General features: G+C 43.6%; 1 protein-coding gene across 13 annotated transcripts in view; it reads right to left on the reverse strand.

Moving 5' to 3' along the window:
* SLC25A19 (solute carrier family 25 member 19) overlaps positions 1–23,843 on the reverse strand; it is a 203,849-nt gene that overhangs the window by 29,754 nt on the left and 150,252 nt on the right. For 12 of the 13 annotated variants that reach the window (XR_008849618.1, XM_056550273.1, XM_056550275.1 and 9 more), the window contains 2 exons: positions 9,218–9,373; positions 8,960–9,130 (listed from right to left, as the gene is read on the reverse strand). Coding sequence is in view for 12 of the 13 variants with exons in the window: in XM_056550273.1 (XP_056406248.1) it covers positions 8,960–9,130; positions 9,218–9,373 (327 nt within the window). In the remaining variant the exon portion in view is untranslated. Of the gene's footprint in view, positions 1–8,959; positions 9,131–9,217; positions 9,374–9,663; positions 9,744–23,843 lie in introns of all 13 variants that reach the window. The other variant, XM_056550278.1, reaches the window with a different exon arrangement.

Raw genomic sequence — 23,843 nt, forward strand, 5'->3', positions numbered from 1 at the left:
TGCTGGGACTTGTAGTGCCTCACCTACTAAAGCTGTATTTGTGGAGTAATGCTGTGAATATCCCTTTCGCTGTCCGTGGCGGGTGGAACTGCTGGGACCTGTGGTGCTTGCCTTCATTATTCTATCTCCAGTGCTGCTCCTCTACATCTCATATCCAGACTGTGTGAGCTGCCGGTACTTGTAGTGGTCTCCTTACTGCTGCATCTGTTCCTGGGGCCTGCTCCTCTACATCTCCTACACGGGTGGTGTACGCTGCTGGAACTTGTGGTGCTGTATCTTCTGGTGCCTACGAGGTGCCGTTACACTACTTCTCCTATATTGACTGTGTCCTGCTGTGACTTGTGGTGCGGTGCTTATACTTACCTCTGGGCCGCTTGACTAACCAAGCATTGCAATTATGGGCGGCCCGCGGAGCAGATTCAAAAAGTCTAAACATGCTGCTGAGGCTGCCAGACAATCCTCAGAGGACGAGGCCTCTTCAGATAAGGGGCAATCTCAGGCAAATGGGCACTCAAGATGGGACTCCTGTCTCAGCACGCCTTTAGCTTCCAATGTCTGCCAAGGCCATTAGCCAATTCTCTAGGCCTCCGGAGGGTACAGGAATCTCCTGATCCGACTCCTTCGCTGTTTGCTGGCTCTCCTAGCCCTGAGCGGCGCTGCTCACCGCACCATGCTACCTGTCCTGCTGCATCAGTGGGTCAGTAGTTTACGGAGCTGCTTGCGGCCTTTACCTCTTGCCAAACTCTGATTATCTCTAAGGTGGATGAGCTGCAACAAGAGTTTGTGATCCTTCGTTATGAGACACAAAACTGCGTGAACGTACAGAGGAGGTGGAACGCCGGGTTTCAACAGTTGAAGATACTCTTCATCCCCTGCCGGAACAGATGGCTTCTCTACAGCAGCAAGTAAAAACTGTCCTGGACCGTGCTGATGACAGAGAAATGTCTTAGGCGCAAAAATATTTGCCTGGTGGGACTTCCGGAGAAGGCAGAGGGGTCAGACCCTGTGGCATTTCTGGAGTCATGGTTGAACGAGATCCTGCCAGCTGACACTTTCTCACCATACTTCACTGGGGAGAGGGCGCATAGGGTGCTGGGCAGGCCCCCTACTCCTGGAGCTCCTCCTAGACAATTTCTTGCAAAATTGCTACACTTCAGAGATCGGGATGCAATCCTGCGGGCTGTACGAATAAAAGGGGGGATGCGCTATAATGACAGTAGAAATGCCTTTTGCTCAGACTTCTCAGTGGAGTTACGTAAACAAAGGTTCAAGTTCACTGAGGTGCGCCTTTGACTCCGCACTAAGGGATATCACTATGCCATGTTTTTCCCAGCGCGCCTTCAAGTGGTGGATGGTGCAACTACCAGGTTCTTCACGTCTCCAGCTGAGGTTCTGCAGTGGGTGGATGCTGCTCCTCCTGTGGCTCCTCTGGACTGATCTTGTGGCGAATCAGCGCAAGTCTTCTCCTGTTTCCCATTTCTTTAGTTAAAATAGGGAGTTAGGTCATTGGTTAGGGCCAGCCTTAGAGTTCATGGGACTATGGCCCTGGCTATGTTTCCTTGGTTAGGGGGTTCCCTAGTGAGTAAGCCACTGAAATAATATAGTTGGGTTGGGTTAGTGGGAGTGGGGTGGGCTATTGCCCATTGGTTAGTGTTTAGGGTCTAGGTCTGCATGTGTTCCCAATGATAGACAGGGTTTTGTTGGGGATGTACTATTTGTATTTTGCATTTGTTTTTGTGTTTGGTTCCGGTCTGTCTTTGTGTTGTTTGTTTGTGGTCCCGATGCATTTTACTTCCTTGTCCTGGTTCTCCTTTGGTCCTTCCTGATTCTGTTGATGGATTTCTTTAGTGATGGGGACCTTAAAGGTGATTACTTGGAATGCTAAGGGGGCTTAAAGGGGTACTCCGCCCCTGGCATCTTATACCCTATCCAAAGGATAGGGGATAAGATGTTAGATCGCCATGGTCCCGCTGCTGGGGACCCCGGGGATCGCCGCTGCGGCACCTCGCCATCATTACTGCACAGAGCGAGTTCGCTCTGTGCGTAATGACGGGGGATACAGGGGCCAGAGCAGCGTGACATCATGGCTCCGCCCCTCATGACATCACGGCCCGTCCCCTTAATGCAAGTCTATGGCAGGGGACGTGACGACCGCCACGCCCCTTCCCATAGACTTGAATTGATGGGGGCGGGCCGTGACGTCAGGAGGGGCGGAGCCGTGACGTAACGATGCTCCGGCCCCTGTATTGCCCGTCATTACGTGCAGAGCGACCTCACTCTGCGCAGTAATGATAGCGGGGTGCTGCAGCAGTGATCCCCGGGGTCCCCAGCAGCGGGTCCCCAGCGATCTGACATCTTATCCCCTATCCTTTGGATAGGGGATAAAATGTCTAGGGGCGGAGTATCCTTTTAACTCCAAATTTAACCCCTTAAGGACGCAGCTTATTTTCACCTTAAGGATGCAGCCCTTTTTTTTATTCTTTTTTTAAATCTGACCACTTTCGCTTTATATATTCATAACTCTGGGATGCTTTTACCTTTCATTCTGATTCTGAGACAGTTTTTTCGTGAAATATTCTACTTTAACATAGTGGTAAATTTTCGTGGTTACTTGCATTCTTTCTTGGTGAAAAATCCCAAAATGTTTTGAAAATTTAGCATTTTTCTAACTTTGAAACTCTCTGCTTGTAAGGAAAACGGATATTCCACATAAATTATATATTGATTCACATATACAATATGTCTACTTTATGTTGGCATCAGAAAGTTGACATGTTTTTACTTTTTGAAGACATTAGAGTGCTTCAAAGTTCAGTAGCAATTTTCCACGAAAATTTCAAAATCGGAATTTTTCAGTGACCAGTTCAGTTTGAAGTGGATGAGGGGCTTTCATGTTACCCCATAAATCACCCCATTATAAAAACTGCACCCCTCAAAGTATTCAAAATGACATTCAGAAAGTTTGTTAAGCCTTTAGATGTTTCACAGGAATAGCAGAAAAGTGAAAGAGAAAATTGAAAATCTTAATTTTTTACACTCACATGTTCTTGTAGAGACATTTTTTTATTTTTACAAGGGGTAAAAGGAGAGAAATCCCCCCCAAAATGTGTAACCCCATTTCTCCCGAGTAAGGAAATACCTCATATGTGGATGTAAAATGCTTCATGGGTGCACTAGACGGCTCAGAAGGGAAGGAGCGACAATGGAATTTTGGAAAGTGAATTTTTCTGAAATAGTTTTTGGGGGGAATTTCGCATTTAGGAAGCCCCTATGTTGCCAGAACAGAAAAAAAACACACATGGCATACTATTTTGGAAACTAAACCCCTCAAGGAACGTAACAAGGGGTACAGTGAGCCTTAACACCCCACAGGTGTTTGATAACTTTTCGTTAAAGTCAGATGTGTAAATGATTTAAAAAAAAATGTCACTAAAATGCTGGTTTTTCCCCAAATTTCACATTTTTACAAGGGGTAATAGGAGAAATTCCCCCCAAAATTTGTAACCCCATTTCTTCTGGGTATGGAAATACCCCATATGTGGATGTAAAGTGCTCTGCGGGCGAACTACAATGCTCAGAAGAGAAGGAACGCCATTGGGCTTTTGGAGAGAGAATTTGTTAGGAATGGAAGTCGGGGGCCACGTGCGTTTACAAAGCCTCCATGGTGCCAGTACAGTGGACCCCCCACGTAACCCCATTTTAGAAACTACACCCCTCACAGAATTTATTAAGGGGTGCAGTGAGCATTTATACACCTCTGGGGTTTGGCAGATCTTTGGAACAGTGGGCTGTGCAAATGAAAAATTTAATTTTTAGGTTTCAAGGACCACTGTTCCAAAAATCTGTCAGAAACCTGTGGGGCATAAATGCTCACTGTACCTTTTATTACATTACGTGAGGGTGTAGTTTCCAAAATGGGGTCACATGTGGGGGGTTCCATTGTTCTGGCACCATGGGGGGCTTTGTAAACACACGTGGCCTTCAATTCTGGAAAAACTTTCTCTCCAAAAGCCCAATGGCACTCCTTCTCTTCTGAGCATTGTAGTGCACCAGCAGAGCACTTTACATCCACATATGGCATATGTTCTTACTCAGAAGAAATGGGGTTACAAATTTTGTGGGTCTTTTTTCCTATTTTCCCTTGTGAAAATGAAAAATGTATGGTAACACCAGCATTTTAGTGAAACAAAAATGTATTTTCCATCCAACTTTAAGGAAAATTCGTCAAACGCCTGTGAGGTGTTAAGGTTCACTATACCCCTTGTTACATTCCGTGAAGGGTGTAGTGTCCAAAAGGGGGGTCACACGTGGGTATTTATTTTTTTGCATTTATGTCAGAACCGCTGTAAAATCTGCCACCCCTGTGAAAATCACCACTTTAGGCCTCAAATCTACACAGTGCACTCCTGAGCCCTGTTGTGCGTCCGTAAGAGCATTTTTTACGTCCACATACGGGGTATTTCCGTACTCAGGAGAAATTGTGTTACAAATGAGTTTTTTTTTTTTTTCCCCCCTTTTACCTCTTGTGAAAATGAAAAGCATGGGGCAACACCAGCATGTTAGTGTAAAAAATAAAAAAAAATTTACAATAACATGCTGGAGTAGACCCCAACTTTACCTTTTCCTAAGGGGTAAAAGGAGAAAAAGCCAAAACTTGTTAGGCAATTTCTCCCGAGTACAGAAATATCCCACATGTGGCCCTAAACTGTTTCCGTGAAATACGACAGGGCTCCGAAGTGAGAAAGAACCATGCACATTTGACTAAATTAGGGATTGCATAGGGGTGGACATAGGGGTATTCTACGGCAGTGATTCCCAAACACTGTGCCTCCAGCTGTTGATAAACTCCCAGCATGCCCAGCTGGAGGCACGCAACTACAGCCGTTTGCTGTTCGTGCATGCTGGGAGTTGTAGTTTTTGCAAGATCTAGGGGGCCACAGTTTAGAGACCACTGCACAGTGATCTCCAAAATGTACCCTCTAAATCTTGCAAAACTACAAATCCCAGCATGCCCAAACAGCAAACAGAACCGAACTTTAACCCCCCGACCTCCAATCTGCTATAGGTCAGTCACTACTGAACGATCAATAGCAGGGATAGGAGGGGTGGCACCCCTGCCACCTCACTCCTATCCCTGCCGGGGGGATCGGGGGTGGTATACATGCTGGGGATCGCCCCTAGCAACGGACTACAAGGGCATGATGTGCTCCCCCAGTATAAATGCACAACTGCATTTGAGCACCTCCAGCCATTTGAGACCATGTTTTTTGTTGTTGTTTAAACAATCAATATGAAGAAAGGGGCTGTAGGTAAGTATCGGGTATGAGGGTAAAACGTTAAAAACACATAGAAGATCACAGGACAGTTTTCATAGTCTTTAAAGCATCTTTAAATAAACGCGCTACAACTGTAGCATTAAGCGGACCAGAAAAGAGGGTTTCCAGTAGCCAATCACTTGCCTGGCTTGAGGTAACGTCAGTGGGGTGGTGAATGGCGCTGTCCGGATTTCAAGTCTTTTTTCTTTTTTGTCTTTCCTGCATCACTACACCTGACCACAGCTACAACCTGATTGGTTGCTGTACGCTTGTCTTCAGTTCCTATTGGTTGCCACATTCAAAACATCCCTGAGTGCCACAAAACAGTGCCGTACAGATCACACGTAATGATACTCCACTGTTGTGGAGGATTTGGGGGTTGCTCATGCTTAGAACTGGGAGCCGAATGCTTCCCATCCTTACTCCTTAGTTCAATGGTATGCATACAGGGCCACGGTCAGGGGTGCTTTTAGAGCGGGTGTAGTGGGTCAGAGGAAAATTAGGTCGGCTATGGAGAGTGGGTTGCTGCAGGAGGTGAGTGCTTTAGAAGAAGCATATGTTAGGGATCCCTCTCCTGGTAATGAAAGGGTGTGGGCTAAGGCTCAGAGGTTTCTTTTGGTAGTTCAGAAGGATAGGGTCCAGTTGCGTTTGGCAGACAGGGAGGCGGCCCTTTTTGAGTTTGGGGACAAAAATGGGAATTTGCTAGCTTACTTGGCGAGAAAGAGTCGTCCAGCTGCCTCTATTCCTCGTATCAGGGATGGGGATGGTTCTGTGGTGTCCGATCCCCAGTTGATTTACTCTGTCTTCAGGGACTTTTACGCCTCTTTGTATTCTGCTCCAAATAGGCCCTGTCATGGAGAAATTCTGTTTTTATTGCAAGAGCTATGCCTTCCCATGCTTAGTCGAGTGCAGGCTGAGGCGTTAGATGCCCCCTTTACAATTGAAGAGGTGGAACAGGAAATTCGTGATCTTCCTGGCAGAAAAAATCCGGGTCTAGATGGGATGATTGGTGATTGGTACAGGATGAATGAGGAGCGGTTGGCCCCTATACTCCTTAAATTGTTTCACTCAATGGCTGTTGGAGATTCTCTTCCAGACTCTATGAGGGAGACATTGATTATTGTGCACCTCAAGCCTGGAAAAGGACCTGTTGCTGCCTGATTCTTATAGACCCATCTCCCTTCTAAACGTTGATATTAAGATCTTGGCTAGAATTCTGGCTATTCGCCTGCAAGGTGCCGTTGCCTCAGTCATCCATCCTGATCATTAGTGACGTTAATGTGAAGTGCCTCCAACTCAATATTGCGGTGGTGGGGGAGGGTTTTCCTATTGTAGTGGTGGTTAGTCTGGATGTCTACAAGGCCTTTGACTCAGTGGTGTGGCCCTATCTCTGGGAAGTCCTAGGTGCGTTTGGGTTTGGTCCCTGATTCTGTGCTTGAGTTTGTTACATGATAGCCAAATAAGTGCGAATGTGGGCCCTTGGGCTATCTCTGCACCCTTCCCCCTGGATCATGGGACGAGGCAGGGGTGCCGCTGCCATCCATAAAGATCCCACTATTTGCAGTATCCCAGGGGTTCTATTGTGGAAAAGGTTTCCCTCTATGCGAATGACACATTGGTATACTTGGTGGATGCGGAGGGTTCTCTCCTGTCCTTAATTGACCTACTTGACCGTTTTGGTTTGATTTTGGGCTTGCGGGTAAACTGGGCTAAGTCCTCCCTGATGGCGCTCTCACCCGGGGTTCTTCTTCCCTCTTCTCTCCCGGAAGGTGTACAGGTGGTCCCCCGATACTTAGGGGTGGAGGTTACTGCCTCCCTAGTAGATTATGTCTCCCTGAATTTAGAACCGCTCTTGTGCTCCAATGTGGAAAGGTTGAAGACCTGGTCCTCGCTCCCTCTATCCCTAGCTTAGAGATGTGAGGTGAACTTCAGAGATGATGGGAATATCGGCGCTGACCAAGGAGAGGACAATAGAGCCAGGTGTGTAGCGAACAGATTTAATCCAATGCTACGCGTTTCACCGCGCTTGCGCGGTTTCATCAGGCAGGGTAGAATCAGCTGGTAGAATCAATATATTCAAAATGATTTACCTTCCCAAGTTTCTTTACCTTTTTCATTCAGCTCCCCTCTTAGGAAATATTTTAGCGCATTGTGTGGTGCTCTGGGATCCTTCTATTGGCAGGGCAAGCCGGCCAGACTTGGTCGGGCTCTTCTCCAGGCCCCTAAAAGACATGGCGGCCTAGCCGCCCCTGATGTGTATAACTATTTTCTTGCCTCCCAACTGGTCTATGCAGCGTGGTGGATCGACCTGGATCTTTCGAATTCGGCTATGGCCTTGGCTGGAGCACTAATGGGTTCCTAAGAAGCTCTTACTAACACACTATACAGGTATCACTCCCACTCATCTTTTATTGTACCCCTTCAGACAATTGCGAAAGAATGGTCCATGGTGTTTAGTAAATTTCCGTAGCCTCTGGTATCTCCTAGAGCATCCTTGTGGGGGAATGTGCATTTTTCTCACCTACATGGGTTACAGGAGGCCATTTTTTGGGGAACTCATGGAGTCAAATTTGTGATCCACTTGTTTGGAGAGGATCAAGTTTTCTTATCCTTTTTGGACATGAAGGAATGTTATGGCATCCCTGGAAATGCCTTTTTTAGGTATCTCCAGCTTAGGCATGCAGTTCAGGCGCAGTTTGGCTCCTTGACGTTTACGCCTGTATTTTCTGAAGTGGAACTTCTCCTGGGCACCACAGATCTTTCTAAACCCCTTACTCAGTCCTATGTTCTCCTCCAGTCGTTGGGACCAAGTCCGTCGGAAGCCTTTCATAAGTGGGTGGTTGATATACCGTACTTGACTGAATGTCAGTGGAAGGAGAAGGAGGGTTCTTATTACTCCACTGTAGTTAGTAGCAGAGATATGTTGATCCAATCTAAATATGTACTTCGGCTATATTATACTTTTCTGCACACTGTTTTGGATTGTCTGGTAATCTCCTCCTTCTGGAGGGAGGGGATGGGGTTTTTAGCTGATAATTTGGACTTCCCTTTTCTACTCACACCTGTGGTGTGCCTGTTGGGAGTTATTAATGAGATTGTTTCTAATTCCCATAGATGCCTACTGATCCGATTCCTTCTCTTCTGTGCTCATGAGGTGGTAGTGATGACATGGAAGGATACCTCTCCTCCCCCTCTTTCCCGATGGCTTAGTCTGGTCAACAAATATGTGCCGCTGTACCAGGCACTATATGTGAGTCGTAAGTAAGAAAGTCGTAAGAAATTTTACAAAGTGTTGACCCCTGGCTCTTACTTGATTTGTCGGCTGACCCCCCGGCTAGATTGTCCTAGTAGGTCTCCTATGGTTTACTGCTGTTTTTATGAAGGGGGCCGGGTTGGGGTTACAAGGATGTGTGTTTGTGCGAGTGCTTGTTCCTGTCTATGTTGGGCCTCTCTCCATTTGGGTCTCTGATATCGCCCTTCTATATTGCTAGTAACTGTTAACTTTTACACTGAATTCCTATTTTGATGTGGAGGTGGTCTCTGGGACCTACGGAAGCTGTTTTTTTGTTTTGCCTAGTTGGCAATTTCTGTTATTCAAAATTGCAAAAATTTTAATAAATACTTTTAAAAAGGCAGGTTCATACCTTGGGCTCCCCTTGGGCAGCAAAACGTGTCCTCAGGGTATCCAGAGGCTGCACGGCCAGTGTTGCTGAGCAGGCAGCCAGTCCCCCACACAAAAAGTGCACTGCTGGAGCACAAGCATCAAGAGATGTGGAAGTATGAACTGTTTTAGTTAATGCTTCAAAGCTCACAAACTATAGAGAGAAAAGACAAGGGTTAATAGATTTAACCCAGTTATCGAACATAATGCATAAAGATAGACAAATGATTTAAGAACTCACCTGTACAGCCCCGTAACACACAGACAAGAGCTGTGCTGGAATGTGTCCCTTCCAGAATCCAGCCAAACCTTCCTCTTTCAGAATTAATCTTACAGCTTGGAGAATTCCTCTGTACTTGCCCGATTTGTCATGTCCATTTGGATCTTCAATTTGAAGCTGGGTGAAACAAAGAAAAGGCTAATAACTTCATTTTTACTGTTGTAATACTGGGTCTTAATTTTTGTAGGACTTGTTATTGCAGTTCTAGGTTCTTTTACAGTGTACATTTAATGAAATATAAAAAAAAAATTTATAATTATATATATATATATATATATATATATATATATATATGTATGTGTGTGTGTGTGTGTGTGTGTGTGTGTGTGTGTGTGTGCGCGTGTGTGTTATATTGCTGTATATTCTAGCTTTTTTTCCAGAAACAAAAAAGTTGGTATTTTACTTACCGTAATTCTACTTTTCTCAAGTCCCGAAGGAAGCACAGAAGAGATATTCCCGTTCCCCAAGCTCATTACAGGACCGTCCCCTAGAATAAATGCTAACAATTAATTAATTAATTGCTGGGGCAGGCCAGTGGCCCTATAAAAGATACTCAGCACCCTGTCCTCCTCATGTAATAAAACAGACCGAAATTATGCAAAAAATTTACTTATTGGGTGGGTGTTTTGCTGCCTTCGGGACTCGAAGAAAGTAAAATTACATTAAAAGGGGTATTCCAGGAAAAAACTTCTTTATATCAACTGGCTCCAGAAAATTAAACATAAAGAGTCATTGAGTTCCCCCTTGCTTGTTTATACAATAAGCCTTCGTGACGTTGTCAGTTTGCAGCAGAACAGATCTCTTGAAGACAAAGGATTCGAAGTGAAGGAGGGCCAGCTGGATGGCTTTCAGTTCCCGAAAATTGGAGGATTTCGATTTAATTTCTGATGACCAGGAACCTTGAATCCAATTCTCCTTTAAATGGGCACCTCATCCTGTGGCAGACACATCTGTAGTAATGGTTACATGATGATCACTGAGGAACTTCTTTCCTTGGTCCAGATTTGATCGGATGGTCCACCATAGCAGATTGCGGCAGACTCGAGGATATTGTGATGAAAAAAGTTAGAGATGTCACCCTCTTGTTCTAAGACCTGAGAATTTAGTGCTGGAATTCTCGGAAATTGGCTCTCGCCCATGGGACAGTCTTTATGGTAGCTGTTAACATCCAGAGTATGCTCATGGCTTCTCTGATAGAATATTTTGGAGAATTTTTATATGCACAATCTTGTCGTCTGGTAAGACTATCTTCATCCTCCGAAAATCCACAATCAACCCTAAAAACTGAATCCGGTATGTAAGGTTTAACTTGGACTTCTGAAAGATTACCAGAAAACCCACCTTCTGCAGCAACTGAAGACAAAGCCGAAGATGACCCCTCAAGGATTCTGGACTGTTGGCTACAATCAACCAGTCGTCCAGGTCTTTATTTCTTGCAAACGGAGTGCTGCTACTAAAATGATCACCAATTTCATAAATATTCGGGGAGCGGGAGACAACTCAAAGAGAAGTGCTCTGAACTGATAGTGATGGATTGGAGTTTTCCCTTTAACAGCTAACCTTAAAAATTTCTTGTCCTTTTCTCTGATGGGAACGAGGAAATACGCATCTCTTAAGTCCAGAGAAACCATCACCTCCAGGCTTGACAATGCTGTAAAGTGATCTTATAGGGGAGATTTATCAAAACCTGTCCAGAGGAAAAGTTGATGAGTTGCCCATAGCAACCAGATTGCTTCTTTCATTTTGCAGAGGCCTTGTTAAAAAGGAAAGAAGCAATCTGATTGGTTGCTATGGGCAACTCGGCAACTTTTTCTCTGGACAGGTTTTGATAAATCTCCCCCACACTGTTCATTTTGAACTTGGTCTTTCTCAAATGTTTGTTGAGGTACCGCAGGTAGATGATAAGTCGCCATTTCTGGCTCCGGAGCACCTTTGTCGATAAATTCCGCCAGAAGAGAATTGAGTAGAAATCTGATTCTTGGTAGATTAAGAAATTCCAAAGCATAACCTTTGCGAATGATATGCAGAACCCACCGATCCGAGGTGACTGCTTCCCATTCTGGGAGAAACCTCAACAATCTTGCCCCCACCGAACCTTCGCTTCTTGTGTCAAAACTTGGATTTGAGGTTTGAAGGACCAGACTGCTTCTTTTTCCCTTGTCCTGGTATCTTGGCTGGAACTTTTCTTTATCCCGAAACTGGTGTCTGCGGCCTACCACCTCTGTTTCATTGACCGAAAGCTTCTGAAGGGTTTACAAAAGGATTGGGGAAGAGAAAGTTCATTATCCTTCTTACTCTGCTTAAAAGGGGTTACTCCGGTGGAAAAAATTTTTTTTGTTTTTTTTTGCAATAAATTTTTATTGAGTTTTCAATATAAACAAGTCGTCCAAAGATGTAAAATAGGACAAGATAGACAAATAACATGACATAAAAAATACAATGTGAGTTGCAAATGAATCAGTCAAGTTCCTCATAGTAGAACCCAAAAGGAGATACACCTGCATAGGACCATGACAAGGAAGAACAGTGCTCAGGGTGCTATACCATATCGTGGCTCATACTATGGTTTGGAAGAAGAACAGCTATCCATAACGGCATTTCTTGAAGTGCATAGGGCAGTTGTGTGATCAATAGCTAACCTCTACATATCCCTCTTTCGAGGTCTGCGGCAAAACATGGGCATATAAAATATATGAATTTCAGGAACAGTAACACATAAGTATTGTGGGAAAACTTTTTTTTTTTTATCAACTGGTGCCAGAAAGTTAAACAGATTTGTAAATTACTTCTATTCAAAAATCTTAATCCTTCCAGTAATTTTTAGCTGCTGAATACTACAGAGGAAATTATTTTCTTTTTGGAACACAGAGCTCTCTGCTGACATCATGACCACAGTGCTCTCTGCTGACATATCTGTCCATTTTAAGATCTGTCCAGAGTAGGAGAAAATCCCCATAGAAAACATTCTGCTCTGGACAGTTCTTAAAATGGACAGAGATGTCAGCAGAGAGCACTGTGGTCATGATGTCAGCAGAGAGCTCTGTGTTCCAAAAAGAAAAGAATTTTCTCTGTAGTATTCAGCAGCTAATAAGTAATGGAAGGATTAAGTAAGTAATTTAAGTAATGTACAAATCTGTTTAACTTTCTGGCACCAGTTAATTAAAAAAAAAAAAAGTTTTCCACCGGAGTACCCCTTTAAGCACCTTATCCAATATTTTTCCAGTTAGCTTTCCCAGTTCAAATGGTAAAACACAAAAATGGGATTTAGATGATGCATCTCCTGCCCAGGGCTTCAGCCAGATGGCTCTACAGGTAGAGTTTGCCACTGCCATAGTCTTTGCTGCAACCTTTAAAACATCAAGGGAGGAATCGCAGAGATACACAGCTGCGGACTTCAGGGACGTGAGCTGATGACTCAAATCTTGTCTTGATACTCCCACCAGTATATCTTGAGACAGATTGCTCAACCAAAGTCTAAGGGCTCTTGAAACAGGCACAGATGAAAGTGCGGCTTTGCTAAGCAAAGCAAGATTTATATGTGTTCTTTTCAAGAAGGTGTCTGCCTTCCTATCCATAGGATCCCTTAGTAGAGCAAATTTATCAGCTGGGAAAAATGCTTTCTTTGATAACTTAGCCACAGCAGGATCCACAGCTACCGGCTGATCCCAGGATTCAGAGACAGAGGGATCTAACCTATACATCATCTTGAATCTTGATCCAAAATCTAGACGTTTATCAGTTTTTTTCCACTCTTTGTCTATGATGCTCTTCAGGAGCTGATGCCCAGGAAGAACTCTAGATTTTTTTCTTTGGAAAATAAAATAGGCTCTCTTCTTCCTAGCTAGGATGATCATGTTTAATGGATTCAATGCACTGTTTGACTTTTTTAATCAAACAGTCAGCTGCTTCCTTCTTAAACAGATAGAAGTCTTCTGAAATAATTTCAGCTTTTGAAGATGTATCAGAAGAATCAGATTCTTAAGAGGAAGATTGAGACTCTCTCATGATGCTTTTTCTTTTTATCTGAAGGACCAGCTGAAGAGGAAGAGGAAGAAGAAGACGACTCAGAATCTGAAGAGACCGTCAGGCTTTCTGTGACAGCTTCCCTCTTCCTTTTTGCTGTATGAACAGGTTTGGACGAATAAGATGTTGAGGATGCTTTATGCTTCCTAATATGTTTCTTAACTTTCTTCAGAGAAGGTTTTCCCTCCGAAAATTTCTCCCGGAACCAAGAGAAAAGATGTGGCTTGCGTGGCCAAATCCGGAGATATTTCAGGTGGTGCACAGGATTTGTAAAGGTCAGATGGCCAACCCTCCATAAGCATCTGCAGACAGCTGATACATGTCTTGACTTTAACGGTAACCGGCAAACTTTTATTTTTGGCCGCACAGTTATCCCAATCATTGTAGGGGCAGTCATCTGGCAAGGGCTGTTCACATGCAATGCAGAGCCTGTGTTTAGACTTGGATTTTCTCTTTTTTTGATCCGGTGTCAGAAGACATCTGGTAAGAGAATATTGACTTTAATAGGCATGTATTAAAATACATTGAATGCAGGAATCTGGGAGCAATTTACCTTATCAGACCAAGAACCGGTCTGATAAAGCCTCTCCCGCTGGCTCCCCACAGTGCCCAGGCAAGGGAATGACGTCACAGGCACGTGACCTGCAGCTACAAGGGAAGAGAACAGCTGGAAGCTGCGTGCATAGACCACACTGGATGCTGAGGCAGCGCACGGCATCAGCAGAACTCAGACACAGGAACTACACTGCACAGAAGCAAGGCTCCGCTACAGGAACCAGCCGGAACCTTGCACCAGCAGAGCAAAAGTGCTGGACTCAAGGCAAGGTAAAACACCGAAACATCGCAGGACATTATAAAACCGCCAGGTATATAATAAAGCCAGGACCCCGCATCGGCATCTCAAAACACTGCCGGGACCCCGCAGCGGCATATATACATACTCATATATACACACTGCCAGGACAGCACACCAGCAAGGCACAAGAAGCGCCGGTAACATTCAGGCAGGCGCAATCTTGCCCTAAACAGAGCAACACTCGGTAAACGCCGGGACCGCATCGGCAGCTAATACATACCCCACCAGGACCCCACACTGGTTATCTTAGGTGAGGCAGCCAGAGACACCGCAAGGCCAATCTTCTGAATAGCGCATGATCCTTATGACACGGAGGACTAAAAACAACATGAGGAGGTCAGGGTGCTGGGTACCTTTATAGGGCCACTGGCCCAGCAATTAATTAAATTATTAGCATTTATTCTAGGGGACGGTCCTGTGATGAGCTCGGGGAACTGGAACATCCCTTCTGTGCTGCTGTAGGGACGATGAGGAAAACAAAATTACCCTTGTCCATACACTGTATTTATTGTAGGAGCTCATCCTTAGTTACTAGAATGCTATAGAGCTAAAATACTAGACATGGCACATAGAGTGGTGCTGTACTTGGATAAAAAGCAGGCCACTCATTCTAACCCTCGACAGCCCTCTTTATAGTTTTGGAAGGTAAATCCACCGCTTTAATGTTACGTTACACTGTTATGTAACATATTTAATAATGATACAAATGATGGGATTAACAGTTTCTATTTTGCAGATGAAACCAGCTTTGTACTACAGACTGAGTAGTACACTCCCCCTGAGGGAATATAAGGAAGCCTCCACTCCGTACATTCTATTTTATATGTCTGCGTTTTCCCTGTATAAAAAAAAAATATTTTTGTAACCTAGTTTGTGTGTGAACAGAAGAGCCGGGAGGAAGATTTAAGGGTCTGGGGGGGGGGGGGGGGTATAGAGGAGTCTGGAGAAGGAGGGCTGTACAGGGGTAGGATTCAGCTAAGAAACAGGTTGTGGCAGGGTAAAATTCAGTGGGTACAGTGTGTAGCAGTATTCTATTTAGAGGGCACAGTGTGTGGCAGCATTATCTTCAGGGGGTACAGTGTGTGGCATTATTATATTTAGGGGGTACAGTGTGTGGCAGTATTGTAATCAGGAGACAGTGTGTGGCAGGGTTATATTCAGAGGGTACAGTGTGTGGCATTATTAAATTCAGGGGCATTGTGTGGTTATATAATTAGAGGGCACAGCGTGTGGCAGTATTATATTCAGGAGATACAGTGTGTGGCAGTATTATGTTCAGGAGACAGTGTGTGACAGTATTATATTTAGAGAGCACAGTGTGTGGCAGGGTTATAGTCAGAGGGTACAGTGTGTGTCAGTATTGTATTCAGGGGGTACAGTGTGTGGTAGAATTATATTCAGGAGACAGTGTGTGGTAATATTATGGAAGAAAGAGTGCAGTCCTCAGGTGTTCACCTGGGGATATCTGTGTGTGATGAGGGTGAGGTGTGGGCATAAAAAGGAGGGGGAGGGGGGATGGATAGGAAAAGAGTGGGGAGGGGGAGGGAAATGAGAAGGAAAAAAGAAGGGGGATAGAAAAAGGACAGAGGAAAAGGGGATAGTGTGTGGGGAATGAGAAAATCGATCAGACTCAAGTAAAGTGAAAAAAGAAATCATTTATTTAAATAAATGTTTGTGGTGAAAAACTGTGGGGAGGTTCCCTGGGCTCTAGCGACCACCCACCTAGTCACCTATTACAAATAAAAACAAAAACAAAATTGCTCCATAAAAGGGAATAAACAACATGAAAAAATCTCCCCCTATGCTGACAAAAGTATGGTTGTCAGGCTCGCAACAATAAACGATACAGTCAATGTTGGGTAGGAAAAAAAAAAACTCCTGAGCGCTGTGCCCTCCCAGAAAACAAGCAGGCAATATCACTCCTATATGGAGGCAAGTTCTCCTGAGCATCTTGGTCATTAAAGTACGCCTGATCCCCCATACTGTGTCCATCCTAGTTAGTCAGCGCCATGGTGAGCCGGCTGTATCCGTTGATATCCGGTCATATCATTCTAATTTTGGTCTTGCTTAAAAAGGGGGTATTAAGGTAAACTGGCATGTTTGGATAGGGTTATGTTTTTCACAGCAGTGTAGTCATTAGTCTGAGGAGGTATTTAGGGGACAAGTAGGTAGCTTTTTCGCATGGCATACACTCCAGCACAAGGTAGTGATGGTTGCTTCATTGGGATATACTGTTTTGGGTCTCTATCCGCAAACGGTGTTAAGTAGTTATCTTGATACTAGTGTCTGGTTGATCAATAATCTTAGACTGACTATCTTTTACTGTGTGATATAAAGTCAATCAGGAGTATAGCGTATAGGTGCATAGTACTCGGCTTGCTCACTGTGAATTTAGCATTCAGATGTTTCATATTTGTCATTTAGCTCTCATAGGTCAAACCGCTTGGATTTTTCGGTCTGTCTGGTTGATCAATAATCTTAGACCATCTTGTACTGCGTGATATAAGGTCAGTCAGGTGTAGGTGTATAGTACTCGGCTTGCTCACTGTGAAATTAGCACTAAGAGGTTTTATATTTGTCATTTAGGTCCTAGCCTCTTATAGGTCAAACCGCTTGGATTTTTCGGGCTGTCCTCAGTTATAGGTGGTAAGCAGAAGCTTGTCCTTTTTCATGCAAGTTGCTCATTTCCTGTCACATGTACAGGATACGTCAGTCCGTTAATTAACACTGTCACTAGTCTACTTTCTTTGACGGCATATTCAGTCTGAAGAGTCTATGTCTCATCTTGACAGCTAGTTACAATGTCTCATGCATCAGATATTGAAAACTGACCTCAGAGTTACAGAGATAAGGCATCCCATTCCCAGCAACCGCTAGTGAAGCTGGATTATAAAGATTACTGGTGGCTGACTCTGCCAGCACCAGCCAGGAGGACCTGTACTGACAGAATATACAGACTTCACTTACACAACATTCCATGCTAAATACTTTATCTTCTTTATTCACAGACATTCAGTCTAGGTTGGCAACAGTTGAATCTAGAAACACTGTGACAGTAGCAGCTCTGGAGGCACAGGCTGCCTCCTCTCCACATGCTAGCACTGAAGGTACTGAATCTCTAACACCGAACAACACTCCTGTGCACTTTATTCCAGCCAATATCAAGTAAGATATTTTGGAAGGTAGAAATGTTAATCTGATTGTTACTTAGGATCTTCCGAGAATAAGGTCATAGCTTGTGGCAAGGTCTCGGTGGTCTTAAGGAGCAGGGATGTTAGAGTAAACAATAGAGCAATCTGTGATGGCGTTCAGCCTCTATCGGGATGTGATCTGATCAGTTCGGCTTGACAGGAGAGAAGAGTACAAAGTTATTGATCTAGCACACAAATATGGTGGGTCAGCATTCTATGACTACCACCGTTTATTTTCCGCCAACCAGAACAAAGGGAAGCGCTCCATAGTGTGATAACGTAGATGGAAATGAAAAAATGAAGAATTGTTCAGGTGCTCCCCATCGGTGGTTGTACTGAACCACGTACAACAATGGTAAAGGCAATAGAGATGGTAGTCTCTCAGATCTGGCAGCCGCTCCTGGGATCATACAGCAATCACACATAGACCTCCAAGGAAACCACAGGATTAAGCAAGGCGCGTGTATCTCATGTAGAGTAAAAAGGTTTATTACCCACAATGCAACACATTTCGCAGAAAACCGCTTCATCAGGCATGCCTGATGAAGCGGTCTTCCACAAAACACGTTGCATTGTGGGTAAAAAACCTTTTTACTCTACATGAGATCCACACGCCTTGCTTGATCCTGTGGTTTCCTTGGAGGTCTTTGTGTATTTTCCGCCAAGGTAGCAGCAGTTTTAAGCCAATTCCAGTTCACCACTAATTGGGCCGTTGGTAGTGTGAAGGTCACGGGGGCAGTTGACAAGTTGGGCAGGCCAATAAGATATTTAGGCAAATCTCAGAGATGCAATAATTTCAATTATACTGCGTGTCACTACAATCAGGGTCGCCTGCTCCATATATGCGCAAAATGCTTCAGAGCACATCCAAAAATAGCATGTCCCCAAAAATCTGACAAGAGGATGGCATTATCTGGCACAATGTCTACAGTCTCATCCGGCCCAGTTTCTGCTCACAGGTTTTTTGCAGGGTTTCCACACAGGTCAGGACTAAACTTATGAGTGCAGGAATTTACTGTCTGCTCAGCATGATCCTAATACTGTAGACTCATTAATTTAAGTCTAGTTCGACAATGTTCCACCATTCGAGTGTTGGAGAGTTAGCCCAATTAGGGTAGTAACTAGAAAATTCAGTAATAAAAAGCATCTAATTTGTGACCTCTCTGCCCCTTATTTGTCACACAGTTCCAGTTTGAACTCACTAGTTCCCTCTGATGAAGTATCCATGAAACATGCATCTATTGACCAAGCCATAGCGGTTCTCATCCAATCTGGACCAGGGTTATATCTGTCAAAGGCCGATATTTCGGATGCTTTAAATTCCTGCCAATTACTCCAGACCTATGGAAATGGCATGGGAAAAAATGGAGAGACCTTTACTACTTTGCCGTGAAACTTGCCTTCGGCTTCCAATGTAGCCCCTGGCTCTTTGTAAGATTTGCCAAGGCCCTCCATTGGATTCTGGAAGAGAAGTTTGATTGCCATCACGTTATGCACTAACCGGATGACTTTTACTGATAGAACAGCCCAATAAATCCCCTATGGATTTAAAATCCTTGTTAACAGTGTTCAAACAGATGGGGGTTCCAGTGTCACCTAAAAAAGTACAAGGCCCCGCCACACTTCTTAGATTCAGAACACATGATCGCCAAGTTACCCGAGTACAAACTTTGTAAAATTAGGAAAGCGAATCACAATTTCACTAGGTCTCAGGTTTTCACAAAAAAGGAGCTGCAGTCGTTATTGGGAATGTTAAACTTCGCAATGAGAATTATACCTCAGGGCAAGTCCTTCATCTCCTGCTTGTCGGATCTACTACCGGCAGCCCCTCAGCAGGATAGTCTGGTGCATTTAGACAGTCGAGCTATGGCAGACCTGGTAATGTAGGAAGAATTCCTTAGTCACTGGAGTGGGATTCCATTATTCATTCTTTCAACCAACAGTTAATCACCTGTTGTGTTCACTGATGCATCTTCTAGCATTGAGTTCACTGCAATTTTCAGTACTCATTGGCTTGCTGACACATGGCCTAGCAAAGTTAGGAAAATTCCAGGCTTCAGTCAATCTTCAGCCTTATTTGAAGTAACCTAGTTCATAAGGTTGAAAAAAGACCAGAGTCCATCACGATCAACCTATATCCCTAATGAGTCCCTACTGAGTTAATCCAGAGGAAGGCAAAAAACCCTCATACTAGAGGTAAAAAATTCCTTCCCAACTCCAAATATGGCAGTCAGAATTAATGCAACGAGAAGGAAAGATAGTAATCTTCAGCTCACCTCCCACTGGTCTTGCACGGATCCTCAGCCTGGCCTGGCTTGATACACGTAGCACAAAGGGAAAAAAGTCGATCCAGCAATTCCACTAAAACATCGATTTATTGGTTATTCAGCAGCATGAAATATCCTGCATGGATAGAGTTCACCACACACCACCTGGCCAGTGATTCACAGCAAATGGACGCGTTTCGAGCGCATGCGCGCTCTTGATCACCATAACACCTGTGCTCAACCTCCTCCCTTTATGCAAAGCAAAAGGGGGAGGAGATCCCGTTTAAGACATATCAACAAATGTATAAAATTATTTCATCACACGGACAGGTATGAAAGTTAAAACCAAAGAAAAAACAAAACATGAACCGCAGATGTGAAAGGAAAAATTGCGGTGCATGTTTGTGACATTGGAGTAAATATAGATATTATGCTCGTATATATCAGTGGATGAGGCATATGGAGAAAAGACACACAAAATGTGTAGTGTGTGCAGATGGTGTGCAGATGGTGTTGCACTTGCATGTAGCTAAAATTAAATAAATTAAATTATGAACTATGCAATATAGAAAAAACGCTCACATGGAGATGAATGTGAATATAGTTCAATAATGATACATGAATTCCTTTCTCTTGTTCAATCCATGTGGTGTTTTTGTTTGCAGCACAAACTGCCAATACGCTTCGCGGCTCAGAAGCCTGCGCTGCAGATCGCCACCACGCGTTTTTTGAAATAGTTTTTCAATGGCATACATTCTGAAACTACTAACGCTGGCATTGTGCGTTTCCCTAAAGTGCATGGACGCTCCAGATTTGTTTCGATTAATGTTCGTGCTGGTTACATCACTGAGGTGTTCCCGAATTCTGGTCTTTAATTTACAGGTTGTGCATCCTATGCATCTTAGATTGCAGGTGACACACTCGATGTAAACCACGTTGGTGGAGTTACAATTTAAATGTTGTTTAATTTTATATATACTGTTGTCTGCTGAATTTTTAAATTCTTTGCATACCTGGGCCACTCCACAGGCTTTGCACCGTGTTGCTCCACATTTGTAGAAACCAACACAGTCCAACCACCTGTTCACACTTGGCGTTTCTGTTGTTACTAAGCTGGGGGATAGTTTATCCCTAAGTGTGGCCGCTCTCTTTGGTACCACTGACAGTCCAGATGCCAGAATTTTGGATATTTTTTCATCATCCTTTAGTAGGTGTAGGTGTTTGTATATTATGTTTTTTATAGTTCTGAATTGTGGACTGTAAGTGATAGCCAAAACTGGTCTGGCAGCAAAATCTCCAAAATTGTGTTTTCTGTGCAGATTAGTTCTAACCTTTTCTTTGGGGCTCACAAGACTGGAGCGGTTCTAGCTATCCACTATGCTCTTGGCTCTGTTCAGACTGGCCTGTTTGTAACCCCGCTTAATCAAACGATTTTCTAGCAACTGTGCCTGCATTGAGTATGTAGTCTGTGAAGTGCAATTCCGCTTCAGCCTTGTGAGCTCCCCTATAGGTATTGCTCGAATGGTTTGGGGGGGGGGATGATTGCTATCAGCCCTCAAAACAGTGTTCCCTGATATGGGTTCTCTATAAGTTTCAGTCTGAATCTGTTGGTCTACAACACCTGTCATTTTTAGATCCCAAAAATTCGTGGTGTTGGAATCTGCATGAAAAGTGAATTTTAAATTAAAATCGTTATTATTGAGATAACTTATGAACATTGGTATGGAGGACATATCACCCCTCCAAATGAGGAGGAGATCATCTATGAATCTTCCATACCACTGCACACAACCAGAAAAACAATTGTGGGTGGAAAAAATATGGAGTTCCTCCCAATAAGACATGGTGAGATTTGCCAAAGAGGGGGAGTGTTTTGCCCCCATTGAGACTCCACTGCACTGAACGTAAAATTCTTTGTCAAAGTAGAAAAAGTTGTGGGTCATCAAAAACCAAGTGACCTGCTTGATGTACTCACATAGGTCCTTCGTGTAATCACTATGGCGTTCCAAATGATGTTCTAAGGCTTTAAGTGCAACAGACCATGGTATGCATGTATAAAGCAACACAACGTCGCAAGTTAGCCAACACCAGTTGGATTGTCATTTCAGTGATTCCAGGTCGCTTAATACATCTCTCGAATCTTTTAAATATCCGGGGACTCTTTGAACAAAGGGTTGTAACATTTGATCTAGCCAGGAGGATAGCCTCTCTAGGAGAGATCCCCGGCAGGACACAATGGGTCGCATGGGGGGGGGATTCACCCCTTTGTGTGTCTTCGGTAATGTATACATTATTGGGGTGATAGGATTGTCTCCTAATAGATATTCTCTTTCTTTCTCTTTGAGTATATTTAGTGCCACCCCTTCATCCAGAAGAGCAACGAGTTGCTCCCTGAAGGACTGGGTGGGATCCTGTTTCAATTTTTGATATACATTACAATCTGCAAGTAAATCATGAATTTGTGCCATATATTTAGTTTTATCCATTACAGTCACCACGCTTCCCTTATCCGACATGCGTTTGACAATCGTGTCATCTTCTTGGAGATCCTTTAGAGCTTTATGTTGTTTGACCGTGAGATTATTTCTTTTCTTGTTTTTTGTTGTTTGGTGTAAATTGATGAACTCCTGTTCTAGGACTTCCTGGAATTTATCCATACCTTCGGTGCGTGACTGTAATGGTTAAAAATATGGATTCTTGGTGACATGATGTTTATTCGTTGATACATTTCTGAGTGTGGAACAATTCTCATGTGCTAGATCCTCTAACGTGACTAATGCCTGCTGTTCTGCAAATGTTAATGACCTGAACTGGTTATGTATTTTATTGTGTGATGAGGAATCTGCATTAGTGTCCATGTCTAAGTCCAAGAAGTGTCGTTTGACCGTCAAATTTCGCACAAATTTGTTAACTTGTATTAACGTACTAAATACATCAAATGTGTTTGTAGGTGCGAAATTTAGGCCACGTGATAACACTTCTATATGGTCCTCATTCAAAACTTTGGAAGATAAGTTCAAGACACTGTTTTCTTCCCCGTGCGGCTCCTTGTTTGCAGTTGTTCTGTCCTTGCTGGATCTCTGGTGCTTTCGTCCGGCCCTCCGGGTTTTCTTCCTCTCCTGCCCTTCCAGTTTTTTGAAGACCGTGAATTGGGTGTGTTTTGTCTCTCCTGTGAAGTGGAGCTATCTGAACAGGTACTTTCAAAGTCCTCGGTATCTACCTCGGTGGAACTAAAGGTTACTTTTGGGACATTTCTGGGTTTATGTTTGTAGCCACTTTTTTTCAAGATGGAACGTGGAATATTCCGATCCCATTTGGCCCAGTCATAAACTTGATTCAGAGTGTAATCCTTAGTGTCCCTCTTGTATTTTACTTTTTTCATTTCCATGATGTAATTCTCCAATTCTTCTCAACACGATCATTTATTTTAGTTAGAAATTCGTCATAATCCGGTAAGTCTTTATATTTGTCCACCTCTACTTTGTTCTTTTCTAATTCTTCTTGTACACCATCTAATTTTTTGGATTCATACTTGACAATTACATTTATAAGAGTTTTGGAGCATACTGTTAGTGCCTCATTCCACTCGTTGAGCATTTCATCACAATAAATGGTGGTTGGTATCTTTTTTATTCTTAACCCTCTCGGGATCATTTCTTGGCTTAGATAATTGGATAAAGTGGTTTGGTCCCACCATAATCTTGTTTCTTGAGTTAATAATTTCTCCAAGTCAAGTAGTAAAACCTTAACTTCTGTTTGTTCCCGTTGTGCCGAAGCAGAGAAAAGTTCAGCTGCCCTTTCTTTCCAATTGCGTTTGGGAAACTGTTGTCCCGTAGCCATTTCCTTTTTTTTAAAAGGTATTCAGCTGTACTAGAATATGCACTTGTATGTTCTCTTGGCAAACAGGTACTAAACAAACTTCAACAATGTGAAACAACTGGTGTCTTTGGTGGTGTGTTTAGGCGTGAGATGCGATGCTGCATATGTGGATATGACGATGTTGTGTGGGGGCAGCACGAGGACAAGCAAAGACAATTGTTTTTCTGGTTGTGTGCAGTGGTATGGAAGATTCATAGATGATCTCCTCCTCATTTGGAGGGGTGATATGTCCTCCATACCACTGTTCATAAGTTATCTCAATAATAACGATTTTAATTTAAAATTCACTTTTCATGCAGATTCCAACACCACAAATTTTTGGGATCTAAAAATGACAGGTGTTGTAGACCAACAGATTCAAACTGAAACTT

Source organism: Hyla sarda, chromosome 13, assembly GCF_029499605.1.
Source record: "Hyla sarda isolate aHylSar1 chromosome 13, aHylSar1.hap1, whole genome shotgun sequence".
Taxonomy (NCBI): domain Eukaryota; kingdom Metazoa; phylum Chordata; class Amphibia; order Anura; family Hylidae; genus Hyla; species Hyla sarda.